The 19,023-nt window shown below is 44.2% G+C and overlaps 1 protein-coding gene across 6 annotated transcripts in view; it reads right to left on the bottom strand.

The window, feature by feature from the left end:
* Positions 1 to 19,023, bottom strand: part of LOC120935641 (E1A-binding protein p400-like) — a 290,514-nt gene that overhangs the window by 130,216 nt on the left and 141,275 nt on the right. For all 6 annotated transcript variants that reach the window (XM_040347697.1, XM_040347694.1, XM_040347700.1 and 3 more), the window contains one exon: positions 7,780 to 7,916. In XM_040347697.1, the coding sequence (XP_040203631.1) occupies positions 7,780 to 7,916 (137 nt within the window). The remainder of the gene's footprint in view (positions 1 to 7,779; positions 7,917 to 19,023) is intronic.

Raw genomic sequence — 19,023 nt, 5'->3', positions numbered from 1 at the left:
GTCTGTATCTTTTGTCTCAATGACTGATTTACCATATAGCTTCACAGCTTGCTGGCTTTAAGGACATAACTATTGAAACCCAGGTTCTGAGGCACAGAGGTAACTAAATCTGTTATTCTCACAATGCTAAAAGCTACAAAGTCTTCTTCTCACAAAGTCTATTGCAGTGTGTGGAAGGCATACTATGCTCAAGGTGCAGGCTTTCACATCAGGAAATTCTCTGTGAGGCCAATCCTTGCCTTTTTACAGATAATTCTGGACCAGCATTTAGCCCTCAGCTTCAGTAGGGGACAAGTCTCTGCTCTTGCAATCTTTTTTCCGTTGGCTTTCCATTCTTTGGTCAATACCTTTGTCTCCCATATGGCTTCCCCTGTTCACCCCTTATGTCTTCATGGGATCTGAATTTGATTCTCTAAGTGCTTAAAAAAACACCCTTTGAACCTATAAGGGATATTCCCCTTCCACTCTTACCTATAAGAGCTGGCAGCCTTATCCTATAAAGAAATATTTTTGGTATTTCAAGGTAGTGTTGAGGCCCACATCTTCCTTTCTACCCAAGGTTGTTTTCATGCTGACACCTCAACCAGGACAGCAATCTTCCATCTCTATGTCCAGTTCCATCAGAAGGAGATCTACCTCTACAGCCTGTGTGCAGTTCGGGCTGTGACAGTTTATCTGGCAGCCACTGCTTCCTTCAATAAAATCTTTTTGTCATTCCTAAATGTCTACATAAGGGTGGTAAGGTTCTTGTTCCACCATCTCTCCATGCTTTAGCCAGACCCTACACTAATGCCCCGTACACACCATCACTTTATGTGATGAAAAAAAAATGACGTTTTCAAAAATGTCACTTTAATTGACTGTGTGTGGGGGAAAACTTTGTTTTATGTCTTCTAAAAAACGACCAAAAAAAATTGAAGCATGCTTCAATTTTATGTGTCGTTTTTCAAAACGTCAACTTTTACTTCACAGAAATTGACTGTGTGTAGCAAAAACGTCGTTTAAAACTATGTTTTTTCACCCGCGCATGCCCAGAAGCTAGTTATGAAGCGAGCTTCAATGGAAAAAGTGGTGAGAACGCAACCTCGCTTTGCTAGAACATTGTGAGAAAACGATGGTGTGTAGGCAACTTCGTCTTTGAAAATTGAAGTTTCAAAAACGTCATTTTTTACTTCACAGAAAATGTCGTTTTTTTTCATCATATAAAGTGATGGTGTGTATGCGGCATTAGACTTATGGTCTCAAAGGATCAGATGAAATGGTTTCCTGTCAAGGCACACTCCACTAGATCTGTAGGTCCCTTTTAAACTCTTCAGCATCAGGCTGTCCATTTTCAGATTTGCAAGCCTGCCACCTGGTCTTCTGTTCATATATTTTTCAAGTTTCCCAGGTGGATGTTCTGGCTCCATCTGATACCAGCTTCTGATGTAATATCCTTCAGGCAGCTCTTTTGAGCAGACAGTCAGCAGCCCTGTTGTTTTCTGTGGGCCTGCTAACATTTTGTTTGGTACCCCTCAGCTAGACAATTTTTGTGTGCACCACCCAATCTTTTTTAGGTTTTTTTTCTATAATTCACTGAGGGACACTGGTCCCACCCTTCTGTGTTTATGATCATACTTTTGAAACAGCTTAACTGAAAACTTTGGTTATGCTGGGAGCAGGAGGTGTTGTCTTAGGTGGGCCTACAATTTTTTTTTTCTGCTTGTCAGTGTCCAAACCTTCTGTGGCTAGCAGAATAACCCACCAGTATATGATTTCCTAAGTCCCTCCAAGAAAAGGATTGTACATTGAATACAAACATCCAAGTGTTACTATTATTATATCTTACGTCATGAAATGGAATGCGATTTGGCAGAATAAAAACCATTTCAGCCGCAAGGTAGACCATCTCAAACTAACAAGGTAAATACCAATATTTTTTACAACGATTAGTGAAGTAAAATTGTTTATGTAATGCCCCTTTTTTTTACCACAAGTGAGTAAATAAATATTTCCATAATTGCCACAGAAGCCTAAGAAATACTACAAATCAATCAAAAATTGCGTGCGGTAATGAGAAATAACAAAAAAAAAAACAACGATCTGTAAAACACCGACATCTAGTGCTTAAATGAAATGTGATATGAGAAAATATGCAGACTGGTATTGTTTTCTCTATATTTTGAATATGCTAGCTGATCTTGGTGATCCATAGATTTTTATACTTTTTTGAGTCATTGACATGGAATAAGTATGTAAATTTAATTTCATTAGATTAAATTTTTACTTGTTTCTCATCAGTAATTCAGTCAGATAGCCAGGCAAACAACATTTCAGAAGGAGATCAGAAAAGGCAGTGACCGTATTGCTCTAAACATAGTGGGACAGATTCATGTACAATTCCGGCGGCGTAACGTATCCCATTTACGTTACACCGCCGCAAGTTTTTAGCGCAAGTGCTTAATTCACAAAGCACTTGCCTGTAAACTTGCGGCGGCGTAGCGTAAATCCGTCCGGCGCAAGCCCGCCTAATTTAAATGGGGCGTGTATCATTTAAATTAGGCGCGTTCCTGTGCCGAACGTACTGCGCATGCTCCGTTTTGTAATTTCCCGCCGTGCTTTGCGCGAAATGACGTCGCACCGTTGTAATTTTTTGAACGGCGACGTGCGTTACGTCCTTTCCTATTCCCGGACGACTTACGCAAAAAAAAAAAAATTTGACACGGGAACGACGGCCATACTTGAACATGGCTAGTCTAAATATAAGCCATTGAAATAGCATCCGTAACTTTACGACGGGAAAAGCCGACGTAAGAGAATGCGACGAGCGCGCGTAGCTTAGTGGATCGCCGTAAACAGCTAATTAGCATACCCAATGCGGAAAGCGACGTGAACTCCACCCAGCGAGCGCCGAAGTATTGCATCCTAAGATCCGAAGGCGTACGAAGCCGTACGCCTGTCGGATCTTACCCATATGCCGTCGTATCTTGGTTTGAGGATTCATACTAAAGATACAGTACATGTTGCCGAGAATGTGTTTCTAGTACGACAGCATCGTGCTGATTCTCGGCGACATGGTGCAGACATCTCGCACTCGCTGGAATAGACAAAGCACATTCCAGCGAGCGTGTCATAGAAGCGATGGGGATCCGACTTGGATTCCCGCCAATTCTAGCTGCATTCCTGAGAGGAAGAACTCCATGCCAATTTTGAAATAAAAAACCGACATGGGTTCCCCCCCCAGGAGCATACCAGGCCCTTAGGTCTGGTATGGGTTGTAAGGAGACCCCCCCCCTACGCCGAAAAAACGACGTAGGGGTCCCTCTACAATCCATACCAGACCCGTATCCAAAGCACGCTACCCGGCCGGCCAGGAAAGGAGTGGGGACGAGCGAGCGCCCCCCCCCTCCTGAGCCGTACTCAATTACTAGCTGCGGCCAGCCCGCTGTTCTGTGACGTCTTCTTCTCTTCTCTTCTTCTCCCTTCTTCCGATGTTGACCCGACGCCTCTTCTCGCTGCAATGACAGGTGCGCGGTTTGCATCCGACTTATATAGGCCTCACAGTCCCATCATGCTCCGGTACCTACCCACGTGGGTAGGTACCTGAGCATGATGGGTCTGTGAGGCCTATATAAGTCGGATGCAAACCGCTCACCTGTCATTGCAGCGAGAAGAGGCGTTGGGTCAACAACGGAAGAAAGGAGAAGAAGAGAAGAAGAAGACGTCACAGAACAGCGGGCTGGCCGCCGCTAGTAATTGAGCTAACACACGAAGATAGCGGCGGCCAGCCCTGAAGGAGAAGGCACCGGACAGCGGGAGAAGAACCGGGAGCGCCGAGTCAACAGCGGAGAGCGGCGAAGATAGAAGAAGACCCCCCGAGAGCGGAGAAGACCCCCCCGGAGAGCGGAGAAGACCCCCCGGAGAGCGGAAGAGAACCAGACGGCAGTGAAGAAGAAGCCCCCCCTGGTGAAAGAGCTAAAGAAGACAGGGGGGGGCCCCGGAGCAGACTAATAAATTATTTTAAAAACCCTCTGTCGTGTTTATTGACTTTTACACTTTGCCTCCAGGTGAATGGGTAGGGGTACGATGTACCCCATATCCATTCACTTAGGATGGGGGGCCGTTATCTGGGGGCCCCCTTATTTGAGGGGGCTCCCAGATTCCGATAAGCCCCCTGCCCGCAGACCCCGACAACCAACGGCCAGGGTTGTCGAGAAGAGGCCCTGTCCTTATCAACATGGGGACAGGGTTCTCTGGGGTGGGGGGGCCCCCGCAGTGTGCCCCCCTGCCCCAGAGCACCCAACCCCCCCATGTTGAGGGCATGCGGCCTGGTACGGCTCAGGAGGGGGGGGCGCTCCCTCGTTCCGACTCCTTTCCTGGCCCGCCGGGTAGCGTGCTTTGGATACGGGTCTGGTATGGATTGTAGGGGGACCCCCTACGTCGGTTTTTCGGCGTAGGGGGGGTCTCCTTACAACCCATACCAGACCTAAGGGCCTGGTATGCTCCTGGGGGGGGGAACCCATGTCGGTTTTTTATTTAAAAATTGGTGTGGAGTTCTCCCTCTCAGGAATGCATACCAAATGCCGCAGCTAGATCTCCCGTCGCTTCTATGACGACTTTGTCTCCATCGCGGCAAGCCAGCTCAGCGCTGGCTCCCGCGATGGGGCTCGTAGGTGGTCAATCTCGCCAAGAAAGGGAACGAGATTGACACAATATCGCGGTCACCTATTGTACGACGCGGGAAATTTGAAAATACGCTGGCGTATCAGTAGATACGCCGGCGTATTTCATCTGTGAATCTGGCCTAGTATTCTTTAAAACAAGGCAATGCTGATTCTGTCAACCATTGTATAGTGCCTTGAAAAAGTATTCGTACCCCTTGAAATTTTCCACATTTTGTCATGTTACAACCAAGAACGTAAATGTATTTTATTGGGATTTTATGTGATAGATCGATTCAAAGGGGCACATAAGTGTGAAGTTGAAGGAAAATGATAAATGGTTTTCAAAATTTTACAAATAAATAACTGAAAAGTGTGGTGTGCATTTGTATTCAGACCCGAGTCAATATTTTGTTGAACCACCTTACGCTGCAATTACAGCTGCAAATCTTTTTCGATATGTATTCAGCCCCCTTAAGGCCGGGTTCACACTGGTACGACAAACGCTCCAACATTAGGAGCTAATGTGGCATGACGTATGAAAATCAATGTTTCCCTATGAGAGCCGTCTTAACTGGTCCGACACAAGTCAGTCCGACTTTGAAAAAAGTTACTACGCTACTTTGGTCCGACTGTGATCCTACTTCAGCCCATTGAATATCATTGAAATCGGATGAAAGTAGGATCCTTGTCCTAACCATCCGACTTGTGGCATCCGACATGGTGATTACAGCAGCAGTAAAAGGAATTTATCTCACACTGGGATTGTTTTGATTGGTCAAAGAACAAGTCTATCACAAAGTCGGATCAAAGTAGTATCCTGTTCATGAAAGTCGGATGGATGTCGGACCAATGTAGGATCAATGTAGGACTGATGTCGCAGAGCAAAGTAGGATGAAAGCCGTATCACTGTCATGTAGTATCAGTGTGAACCCAGCCTTACTCTGATACTCCTAACTAAAATCTAGTGAAACCAATTGCCTTCAGAAGTAACCTAATTAGTAAATAGAGTCCACCTGTCTGTAATTTATTTTCAGTAGGGTTGTCCCAATACCATTTTTTTAGGACCAAGTACAAGTACCGATACTTTTTTTCATGTACTCGCCGATACCAATTACCGATACTTTTTTAAAAATGCAGCCATGTCTCCCCCCAAACGCAGCCATGTCTCCCCCCAAACGCAGCCATGTCTCCCCCCAAAATGCAGCCATGTCTCCCCCCAAAATGCACCGTTGTGTCTCCCAATATCGGCTTTGTGTAGGTCTCCCCCGCCGTCTAGTTGTTCGGCGCTCAAGGAACATAACAGCTTTCATTTGAATAGCTGTGTGTTCCCCGCCGCGCGTCGTCATAGCCCCTCCCCCTTGTCCGGGCTCCTTGATAGACAGATCACCCGTCCAATTCTGGGACCTGTCTATCAAAGTGCCCGGACAAGGGGGAGGGGCTATGACGATGCGCGGCGGGGAACATACAGCTATTCAAATGAAAGCTGTTATGTTCCCTGAGCGCCAAACAAATAGACGGCGGCAGCAGTTCTCCTACAGTGGCATGTGTTATACATACCCGAGGACTGCTCGGCTCTCCGCCTCCCTCTCTGCCTTCCTCTCCGCCCCCTCAGTCTCCTCTCGGTCTCCTCTCCGACCGTTCCCAGCCCCCTCTCCGCCCCCACTCAGAGAAAAAAAAAAAGTATCGGCGAAGCAGCGGGAGCATTTGCGCGAGTACAAGTACTCGCGCAAATGCTCAGTATCGGTCCCGATACCAGTATACTAGTATACTAGTATCGGTATCGGGACAACCCTAATTTTCAGTATAAATACAGCTATACTGTGAAGCCCTCAGAGGTTTTTTAGAGAACCTTATTGAACAAACAGCATCATGAAGGGCAAGGAACACACCAGACAGGTCAGGGAGAAAGTTGTGGAGAAGTTTAAAGAAGGGTTAAGTTATAAAAAATATCCCAAGTTTTGAACACCTCACAGAGCACTGTTCAATCCATCATCTGAATATGAAAAGAGTATGGCAAAACTACAAACCTACCAAGACATGGCCGTTAACCTAAACAGACAAAAAGATTAGGGGGACCTCAGATGAGGAAACCCCAAATGGAAAAGCAGCTACTTTATGGCATCAAAAAGGGGCAATACTGAAGGCTGTTTAAAATTCAACAACATTTATTACACTCAACAATTTACATAGTAAAATGATACCTCAGATGTTCTGAGAAGTGAAAACATGTTTATATGGGTTTACAGTTAATCAGGTCCCACATATGAATTGTGGGATGTGATACAGTGACGACAGACACATAGACAGTGTAGACTATTAAAGGCCCGTACACACGGTCGTTTTTCGGCATGAAAAAAAATGAAATTTTTAAAAACTTTGATTAAAATCATCGTGTGTGGGCTTCACATAGTTTTTCGGCTTCTTAAAATGTAATTTTTCGGGTTGTAAAAAATTATCGTGTGTGGGCTAAAACGACGTTTTAAACCCGCGCATGCTCAGAAGCGAGTTATGAGATGGGAGCGCTCGTTCTGGTAAAAATACCGGTTATAATGGAGTAAGCACATTCATTACGCTGTAACAGACAAAAAAGCGCCAATCGTCTTTTACCAACACAGAATCAGCTAAAAGCAGCCCAAAGGCGAATAGAACATCCCCTTCAGAGTGCCGTCGTACGTGTTGTACGTCATCGGCAACATCGTTTTTAATGATAAAGTTGGAAAAACATCGTTTTTTGGACATGCTGAAAATGTCTTTTTTTTTCATGCCGAAAAACGACCGTGTGACAGAGATTGCCTGCAGTAAATACCGCCTTATGACTTTAAACAAAAAATAGAGAAAAAAGGAAGGTCTCTGAATGAAAAAAATATGAAAAAAATATATATATATATAAACTGAGGACATTTGCTAAATATAGCAGCTGTAGGCAGTGGGTTCCTCTCGTGGCCATGGGCTTGACCGCACTGGTTCAGTGTGAGTCAGCAGGCTCTATGGCCGGCTATCTCCGAGCACCCACTGGACAGGGGATCATGTAAGCGGTGTCACGTGACCGTGACGGGGCACAGGGCATGCATTACCACACAACTTTGGAAAAATAATATTATTTGTTACATTACAATTAATATTGACATTCCATTACCTGTCTTTTTTTCCTTAGGTCCCTTTGCTTTCCAAAATACAAAAGCATTTTTAAACCAGGACACCATCTTTTAAATTCCAGCTCCCATTTAAGAAGTTTACAGCTTCTCACCACAATCAGATGAGGACCCCAATTACCTGAAAAAGATTAGAAAGAAAGATGATTTTTTTTAATTTTCTTCTCTTTCTCTCTATCTTCACATTTAGACACTTGTATTGAGGAATATCTTTATATTTACGGGTATATATAGGGTGGGGTGGGAAGGTCTGCCCAAAGTAATACACATTTTTTTTTCTCTTTTTTTTTTAATTTAGAGCTTACTCTATAGGAATTTATCCAGGGGGTAATATGATCTCCCTCTACCTTTTTTACTTTTTGGGATAGGGCTCTCCTCCTCGGCATTCCTTCATCCAGCTCCTTCTTTCCGTAACATCCTATTCTCTTGCCCCTATTTCTCTCCAGCTTATTACCTCTTGATAGTTTAAAAAACAGGAAGAAAGTATCCTCACATGTAGTGGACATGTGTATACGTTTGTAAAGCATGTGCCGCGTCCTAAAATTTCAATAAACACAAAGCTTGGAGGGCATATCATGGACTTTAAAGGCACAGTAATCTGGTATAAGTATAATGCTGAGAGACAATCTCTTTAGTTAAAAAAAGGGGTTTTTAATACAGCATAAACATAATACATTAACAAAGATATTCTAGTTCCGTAGGAACTATGAATATAAATAGCAAGCTCAATTAATTACATCAGAGTCCCATGTACTTCACAAATGATATATACAAAAGTGTAAATCATAATAATGATACAAATCTTAGAAAAAGATCAAGGATCCGTTGTAAAGAGTCTGTCCAACGAAGTATAATGATGTAATGCTACGGCTCTGATGATCAATTAAATCTTTACACCAATCACATCATCACATGGTTAAGATATATCAATGATATCTTCATAATCTGGTCAGGACATGTAGAACTACTTCATGAATTCATTGAGAAACTTAACATTAATAATTATAATTTAAAGTTTACTTTTACCAATGCACCAGATCAAACAACATTCTTAGATTTAACTATTCGCAAGGATAATGAAGGTCGCCTCACTACTGTGTTGTTTAGAAAAGAAACTGCAGGCAATACGCTACCACATGCGGATAGTGCTCATCCAGCAAGCTTACTACGCAGTATACCCTATGCTCAATACCTGCGTTTACGCAGGAATTGTACCCTGACTACTGATTTCATCTATCAGGCTAAACTTCTGAGACAGCGTCTGCTGAACAGAGGATATAGTAAATGCTTGCTACGCAAGGCATATAATAAAGCTTGTTCGCCAGCCATGGAATAGACTTCTCTATAAACAAAAAACAACTCCTGCATTACAACCAGTAAGGTTTATTACACGTTTCTCATGTCACCATAACGATGTATGTAACATCCTGACGAAACATTGGTCCCTACTAAGCAAAGATCCAATTCTGAGTAAATATATCAATATAAGACCTGACATTACCTTCCGGAGATCTAGGTCGCTGCGCGATCAGCTTACCTCGAGCCACTACACCCCTCACCAAACTCAACAACTACCACCTAACGGTATAAGTCGCTGTGGCCATTGACCCTTCTGTCCTTGGATTAGTGAGGGTACATCGTTCACCCTTCCTAACGGTGAAATATTTACCCCCAAATTCTATGCCGATTGCAACACACAGGGTGTCATATACCTCATGACTTGTAAATGTCAAGCCTTTTATGTAGGCAAAACAATTTGCAAATTCAACAGTAGAATTAGAGACCATGTATATCTATCTGCAGAAGGAAAAATGGTCACTTCAGTCAGCCGCCATCTTGATTTATACCATAGATTTGACAACACCATGGTCTCCTTTATAGCTCTCGCTATAGTCCCCAAAGACATACGAGGGGGTAACTGGGACAAGTACATACTGCAAAAAGAAACTCTCTGGATAGAGAGACTTAATGCTCTCTGTACCCCAGGTTTAAATGAGGCCCAATCATACAAACCTTTTTTATGACCTCACTAACTACCCGCTTGGTTTGTCTGCTAGACATTTGACGGCCTTTTGAGGGGCTTACTTGTCATCTTCACATTGATATCTATCTTATCATTATCTTTAAGTGTATATTTCTATGTTCATTTTACTCCATTTATTCTATATATACATATGCATATATAATTGTTTTTTTTGTTTTTTTAATTATTTTTTTTTTTTGTACATTTTTCCCCCTTTTTTTTTTATCCATACTTAGTTACTTCATTTACAGATATATGTACCTTCTATAAACTGTTACATAGATTAACAATATCTTGGCCCCAAAAAACACCGTTCCTCTTATTCAACTCTCCAGTAGCCTTATTTATCCACACATATAGCTATAACCTTATGTTCACCCATTACCCCCCCAAAAAAAACAAAAAAAAAACCCTTCCCTATCCTCCCAACCTCCCTCCACCCCTTCCCAAAAAAAAAAAAAAGAGGGGACGCTTCCCCGGTGTCCCCCTCTCCTCTCTCCCCTACTCCCCCCTCAAAGGACCCCATCTCTATATCTTATATATGGGGTCCAGATCAATCTATACTTCTCCTCTTGTTCTCTTAATCCCATGGTCAGATTCTCCATCTGTTGAATTTCTGATACTCTACTTAGCCATTGTTGTCTGGTAGGGGTCGCTGTGCTTTTCCACAGAATTGGAATACATGCCCTTGCTGCGGTTAGTAAATGTCTAAGTAGGGATTTTATAAACTTGGCCATTGAAATTGGAAAGTCAAGTAATAAATAGGTGGCAGGGTTTCCTCCTAGCTCCACATCTGTAATTTCTTTTACTGTATCCGAAACCATTTTCCAAAATTCTTTTAACCTTGAACATGTCCAGAATACGTGCAACATAGTACCCTCCTCTTCTCCACACCGCCAACACTGATCTGATACTTCTGGAAATATCCGTTTTAATGAGACGGGGGTTTTGTACCATCTGGTTAAGATCTTGTAATCTCCCTCCTTGTATCTGGTAGCTAAGGAGGCTTTGTGTGTAAAGTTAAAGATTTTTGCTTTCTGAGTCTCTGAAAATTCAATCTCTAATTCTCTTTCCCATGCTTGTATAAATGGTAATTCTTTCGGGGCTTCCAACTCCACTCTTAAACTGTACATTAAAGAAATGCGTGCGGACTAGACCCCTGTTTTTAACGCATAGTGTTAGACAGGTTAATTGGTTGTCTGCTAGCTGGTCGGTAAGTAGGCTTGGTTTTTCCCTGGGCATTCCCCAGGTTTTTGTTGTTACATTAAAGAAAGACCATGTCTCAGCAACTCTCCCTTCAAACATATTTCCTCAAATTCTGAAAGGTCTCTAATCGTTCCCCCTTTTGGGTTCATCGCTCTAATAGCGGCTCTCAGTTGATTTTGTCTCATTGGGTTCAATTCTCTTCTCAGTACCTCATCCCTTTCTCCCCCCCTCGTCCTTTGATTGTCACCTTCAAAGTGTATTAGCCTACTCCATCCTAAACGTCTTACGGTATTAAAATGTAAGTCTGCAAGACCTATCTGAAACCTAGGGTTCCCCAGGACCGGAGTGAGTGGGCTTAGGTATGTCGAGATTTTAGTTTTCCTAAATAACTTTTTTATAACTCATAAAGTTGCTCCTATTGTAGGGTGTTTTTTTACCTCCTGTGGTATATCTACCTCTTGGATCCAGGCCATTCCCTCCAGGGAAATATTTGTGTTTTTTTGCTCCAAGAGAATGCATGGTTTTACCTTCTCATGAGTACACCACTCTACCACCCTTGCCATATGAGATGCCTCGTAGTATCCCATTGGATCTGGCAAGCCTACCCCTCCCCTTTCCTTTGGTAACGTCAGGATTTCTCGCCGTATTCTCGCTGGTTTTCCTGCCCAGATAAACTTAGCAAATCTAGATCTTAAGTCCCTTAAGAAACCCAAGGGAATCTTTACAGGTAAGGTTTGAAATAGATAAAGTAATCTTGGTATAACGTTCATTTTTAAGATGCTAATTCTCCCGAACCAAGTAAGATTTCCTTGTCCCATCTCTGAAGATCTAACTTGATCTGCCTTACCAGGGGAGCAAAGTTCAACTCAAAAGTTCTATTTAAGTTTTTCGATATTTTGGTTCCCAAATAAAGTATGTGGGAATCTGTCCACTTAAAGGGGAAATTTACTGCTAGTTGTTCCTGTGTCTGCCTGTTTACTTCTACTCCCATCGCCTCTGATTTGCTATAATTTACCTTAAAGTTGGAGAGATCTCCATATTGACCTATCTCTCTCAACAAGGATGGTAATGATAATTCTGGAAACGTTATCGAGAATAAAAGATCTTCTGCGAATGCGGCAACTTTGTATTCCGCTCCCTTAATCTGGAAGCCTCTTATATCTGCATTTTTCCGAATAGTTCTCAGGAACGGTTCCAGAATAAGGATAAAGATTATTGGGGAAAGTGGGCATCCTTGCCTTGTTCCATTCCGTATTGGGAATAATTGTTTTTCATTATGTGCTACCTGTACTTTTATACATGTTTAGGTTGTATACCTTGTACGCTCTGTACATTCTTTATCATATTGATCGGACCTGAGACAGGTACTCTTGATGTGTTGATACTCTGTAAATTCCCTATCCAACTTATCCCACCCTGTCCTTCCCTCTTCCCCCCCTTGTTCCTTATGCAATATCTCCTTTAAGTATTAGCATAAGTTTACAAATATATTTTATACCAAGACTGCTACTGATAGCAATAATATGTTTGTTTCAACATATATATTTTTTCTACTTTTATATGGATATTTGTGCTATGCACGATTGGGTGGCGGTGGTGTCTCTGGGCCATGATTAGACTCCTTTTTCCATGGCTGGGCAGTCCGTGTTGCGCATTCCCCTTCACCATACATTGCTCTTTTTACATACAGTGTGGCCGCACAGGATATCGCAGCCTTGGCTGCGATATCATCACTCACCACAAGATGGGGCGTGTCTCTCTCTGAGGTGTTGTGTTTCCCCATGTGACGCCAGCATTGGCCTCACAGGGGGTTAATGTGCGGCCAGTCCTGATGACGTCATCTGGACGGGACAGGGCCTATTTAAACCCAGGCATGCATAGGCACCGATCGTTACAGCTCTCCTGGGAGATCTGTGGACATTCAAACCAGCCGGTAACATTACTCTGGGTAAGTTTACAACTTTTTAAACTACAGCAGCAACCTTTGTATACTATCCTGTATCTTTAGACAGATAATTTATTCCTGTCCTGTATTTATTTTGTTTCCCAGGTTACTCCCGCTGATACGCTATGTCGGCCCTCTCTGAGTGCTATATATATGCCTCTGTACACCCTTGTTTGGCTAAATGGTTTACTATATTGACATCTTAAATACTTATTGACTTTTGGGAGGTAAGGTTGACATTATGGAGATTTCATTCTCTTATCTATGCAATTAGGATTTAACTATTTCATTGCCCAGTAAAAATATTTTTTTATTATTTACTTCTTTGTCCAATTAGTGCTATTTTTATGTATCCTTTCTTTGGAGTTCTGCCCCCTGGGGATATCTTACCCACTGAAGCCGATTACATAAAGTATATGGACGTCACCTGTTCGATCGATATAAATCTCCTTCTGGACATTGGCATTTTTTAAACGATTTTAATATATGTAAGTCATACAACGTTTATGCTCTCTCTATCTACTTTCCTCCACTATTTCTATTTTTATCAGCCCATCATTGTTGACCTGTCCCCACTGTGTGTTTTGCGATGTTGGTTGGGTGACATGCCCCCTGCGCTTGCCTCTGAGGAACACCCCATTTGAGGTGTATCCCCTACCTTGGAGCTTCTCGTGATGCCCAGCTACCCCTCTGCTATCCACCGTGTAATCACTATATTTTTGTATTGATGTATATATATAAAATGTTAATTTAGTATGGTTTTTCTTTGCTGTATAACGTTAGTACTGTGTTCTTCAGCTAATCTCATTTAAGGTGCTCTTTGAAGAAGCGTTGTCACCAACGCGAAACCGGTCAGAGCCGTAGCATTACATCATCGTTCTTCGCAACATCAAGCCTTTCTTGTCCCTTCTATACTTCGTTGGACAGACTCTTTACAATGGATCCTTGATCTTTATCTAAGATTTGTATCATTATTATGATTTACCCTTTTGTATATATCATTTGTGAAGTACATGGGACTCTGATGTAATTAATTGAGCTTGCTATTTATATTCATAGTTCCTACGGAACTGGAATATCTTTGTTAATGTATTGTGTTTATGCTGTATTAAAAACCCCTTTTTTTAACTAAAGAGATTGTCTCTCCCGCATTATACTTATACCAGATTACTGTGCCTTTAAAGTCCATGATATGCCCTCCAAGCTTTGTGCCTCTTGATAGTTTGTCTAAGCTAGAATGGGAAGACGGAAGGTATAGGACTGGGGAGGAAGTGTTCGAGATAAGGGGAAATGTAACTATAAATTATAATTAATATAGACACCAGTCAGATTTTATAAAGGAGTTTTACTGAGATTGTGTATATATGTTTGTATAATGTGTATTTATTTATTTGTTTGTAATGTTGAAAAAATTGAATAAAGAAATGTATAAAAAAAAAGAAAGAAAGATGATAAACACAAGCTCAACATTATCACATGAAACTGAATATAAAGATACACAGGGCTCAAAAGGAATTTATTTGCATAAATTAATCTTGTACTAGGAAGCTACAATTGTGCACAAACATAACCAGTGATAGAAAATCTTTAAAATTCATACTTTAATGCTTTAGTACGGTAGGACTTTTAGTAGCTAAACCTTGTGTCTAGAATTGCTAATGATCAAATAGCTATAGTTAGATCACTATCGAAATAGAAAAAAAATGTTCTTTATGGTATGAGCTACATAAGTAACAAGTAGCATCACCCATGTGATAAATGAATCTCCACTATATTCTACTTGTGTATCCCATACCATATTGAGCCATTTGTTCCATCTGAGCAGCCATCAATCACTCACTCACTGTCACTCAGAGAAAAGCCTCTGATATTTTAGGCCAATCCCCTTTTATGCAGTGTGGCTTGGAGGGCAGGACACAGATTAATAGATTTAACCAAAGTTAAAGCAGAACTTTTCTCAACAGAGATAAAAGATGTGTTTTAACTAGAAGGAGTGTTTAAGCTTAAAGCAGAACAAATCTCTCAAAAGACAATTTGAACTAAATAACTGTCCATTAACAAAACAGATGACAATGGATAAGTGATCTGATGTGCAGTTGCACCAATGGATGCAGTTATGTATTTCATAAAAATTTGAATTTTGACTTACCTGTAAATTCAATATCTTGGAGTATAGTACAGGACACAAGACTTGTAGTCATAGACCATAGGTTATATGTCGCTACCTACAGATGATTGGACACTGGCAAAAGCTTTGCTGGTAATGCCCCCAGTGCCCTCCCAGAACCGCACTTACTCTGTGGCCCTCAAGTTTTAATACAAACAAAAGAAAAGAGACCAATAACTGAGGGGGTAGGTAGGTCACAATTCCCCTCATTTCAATTGTAGAGTACACACAAGATGTGTAGTCATAGAGGACCATGAGACATTCCCAACCAATAAACTGAGGGGAGGGCAACAACAAAGTAAACAGCAGCAAGCAGGGGGGCGTGGCCAGCACGGCATGTGAACAGACGCAGGTTCACAGAGCTCCGCACTGATCCTGCTATTATCCGGTTTCCGGCACCTATTACACCCGGATTTCTTCGCCCAGGAGGGCAGGGGAACGTTCTCCCATCACCCTGCGCTGATCGGTTCACTCCTGGAGGGCATGATGACCCGGGGACAGAGACAAGAAGGCCCGAGGATGGAAATCCAAGATGGCGCCGCCCCGCCATCAGCACAGAAGGCGCGCGGAGGGGACAGAGCAAAGGAGACAGTGAGTAAACCCCTGAAAAGGGCCAAGGAGAGCTCCGGGGACCCCCCCCCCAAAGATATGAGGTACTATGCCCAGAAAATGGCAGGGAAACCCCCGGGAGTGAACGCGCAGCCCATAGACGATTGTGCCCCCCACAGTGACACTGAGATGGAGGAGGGGGAGAATGTCCAGGGAGCAGGGGCCATCTTGGAACATGCTGAGAGCAGCTCCAGCCTGCAGTGGGATACTGAGGAGCCTGAAACAGAGGAGGGAGATCAGCCCACGCTTGCTGTTATACTAAAGGCTGTGAATAAATGTACAGCTTCTGTCAATGGCCTACGTATCAGATTTGGAAGTTTGGAGGAGGAGGTGGGCCTGATCAGACAGGACATACAGAAAATGAGGGAGAGGACCACGGCAGCAGAGGGGAGGATTAGTGACCTGGAAGATAAGTTGCCCCCCCCTGATTAGAGAAACCCAGAGCACCTCAAGGCTTGCCAGAGCGGTTGATATGCGTGCAGAGGATTTTGAGAACCGCCTTAGACGCAATAATGTCCGCATTGTTGGATTGCCAGAAAAGGTGGAGGGCCGTGACCCCACACAGTTTGTGGAGCAGTGGATGACTGAGGTGTTCGGCAAGGACGCTTTTACACACTTATACGCGGTCGAGAGGGCCCACAGAGTGCCAACTAGGCCTCTCCCGCCGGGCAATCCCCCCCGCCCGATCCTGGCCCGACTCCTGAATTACAGGGACAGAGAAATAATACTGCGGCTGGCCAGGGAAAAGAGAAATGTCCAGTTCAATGGTACCCGGGTCTCATTCTATCCAGATTTCTCTGCTGCAGTACAGAAGAGCCGTGCCCGGTTTACAGAAATTAAGAAACGCCTGCAGAAGGTGCAGGCCCCGTATGCCATGCTATACCCTGCAAGACTTCGAGTAATTTTGAATGGTCAGGCCCACTTTTTTGAACACCCTGCTGACGCCTCAGACTGGCTGGACGCTAATGAGGGGGCACTACGCCAGGTGAGGAGGCCTCCTGCGGAAGATGACTGACTCTATGGCCCATTAGCTCATGCACTGCCTATGTTGTCCCTCGGATGAGGGCCCTGCCGGAAACACTCAATATCCTTTTTCTTTGTTGCTCTGAAATGCGAGTTCGGAAATGCTGTTATTGTTGCACCCAGCAATGAGGGGAGCAGTGGCCGTAGCCACTGGTGCTACTTACCTGGAAGAATGCAGGGACCTGTTGTCCCAAGGTTTTCGGGGTTGCCAGTTGGCACCCCGCAGTTTGAGTTTACAAAGGTCCTGTGGGCAGATGGGCACACACCCCTCACGGGCGGTTGGCCTGCGACGGAAGAAACTGGCGAAATGCCCTGATACACGGCTGTGTATTTATGTCCATCACATTGGTTCAATGTGACTTGTTTCTGCTCTTTTATATTTTTTCTCATGGGAGATCGTGCTCTTCCCTCTACACTTGGTTGACCAACCTGCATCTATTTCTAGTCCTGAGGTCCGCCATGGCTTTTTCTACTAAGGGGGTGGCGGGTGGAGGGAGTCGAGGAGTCTTTTCCCAGTCTGGTGACATGCAACAACCCCCCTGATGGCGACGGTAACTGTATTATCGTGGAATGTTAGAGGTCTGCAAGACCCGTTGAAGAGGACTATGGTCTCGTCCCTGATGAGAAAACAGCTCCCTGCCATTTGTGCCCTTCAGGAGACTCATTTGACCCCTGACTCTGTTTCCTGTATGGGATATCGGTGGGTGGGTAAGGCGTATCACTCCACTCACACCTCGTATTCTAGGGGTGTGAGTGTACTGGTACATAGCTCACTGGATTATGAGGAATTGCATGCTGATATAGATGATGATGGGCGATATGTTTTTCTTTTATGCAAGCTGTTTGCCTTTAAATGTATTCTTGCTTTTGTATATGTGCCTCCCCCTTACAATAACCAGGTACTGAGGGCTCTGGTTCAGTTCCAGGTGGGGGTTCCCGGAGGTGCCATTGTTTGCCTTCGGGGACTTCAACTGCTACATGGACCCCCTGGTGGATAAGCATCCGCCGGGAGGGGATGGGAGTGGGACGAGACGGACGGCTCTTAGAAAGCTGGCGGAGGAGGTGGGCTGGAGAGACCCTTGGAGGGCTAGACACCCGGGGGACAAACAATTCTCATGTTTTTCTAAAAGTTATTCGTCCCTGTCTAGGATTGATTTGTGCCTGTGCTCACATGCTGCAGAAAAATACATCTCAGAGATGACTTATGGGGTACGAAGTGTTTCTGATCATTCCCCGCTGATAGTGTCCTTGGAGGTGCGTCCCCCTTCTGCGGTGGCCAAGGCCCCGTGGAAGATGAACGCCTTCTGGCTGAGCCTTTTCCCATCACACGACCACATTGAGGCCAGCATTGAGGAGTACTGGCGTCTGCATACTGACACGGACAATATAGCGGTCACTTGGGAGGCCTTCAAGGCTGTCCTGAGGGGCTTGTTTATTAGGGAGATCCAGGCTATTAAGGGGAGGACGAATGCACACAGGGAGGGGATAGAACGGATGGCGGAGAACTTAGAGGCCACATTCATTGCAGATCCTTCGGACTCAAATAGGGAGGCGTGGCTCTCGGCGCAGGACGCTCTGTACCGGGTCACGACTTCGGGGGCAGAGAGGAAACGATTTTTTCAAAAGGCGGCTTTTTATGAGGAGGGTGAACACACTGGTCGCATGTTGGCCACCATTGCCCACGCCCAGCAGTTGTCTCCCTCCATAGGTGCGCTACGTGCCTCTGGGGGGGGGTGGTGAACTCCCCTGACCAGGTTCTTGCTGAACTGGTCGGGTTCTACTCGTCCCTTTATGGATCCAGGAGCACGTATTCCCTGGATTCGCTGAGGGAATATTTAGACCCAGTCCAATTGCCACAACTATCTGTCTCCAATAGGGAGATGTTGGAGGCACCCCTGACCCTGGGGGAATTACAGATGGCGACCAGCCTGTTCCCAAATTCGAAGGCCCCTGGAGACGATGGTCTCCCTGTGGAGATATACAAACAGTACGGGGAACTGATGCTTCCACATCTCTTGAAGGTGTTTAATGCCGCAAGGGAGGTGGGCACTCTCCCCACGTCCATGACCAGAGCAAACATTGTCCTGATCCTAAAGCCCAACAAGGACCCGCTTGACCCAGGATCCTACAGACCAATTTCCCTGTTGCAGAATGATGTAAAGATTCTCGCCAAGGTCCTGGCGGTCAGGTTGAATGGTGCCATATCCACTATTATTCACTCTGACCAGTCAGGGTTTATGCCGCAGAAGTCGACG

The sequence above is a fragment of the Rana temporaria genome, chromosome 1 (assembly GCF_905171775.1).
Source record: "Rana temporaria chromosome 1, aRanTem1.1, whole genome shotgun sequence".
Lineage (NCBI taxonomy): Eukaryota > Metazoa > Chordata > Amphibia > Anura > Ranidae > Rana > Rana temporaria.
Note: the sequence above shows the minus strand (reverse complement) of the source record. Positions and strands in the feature narration are given on the sequence as shown.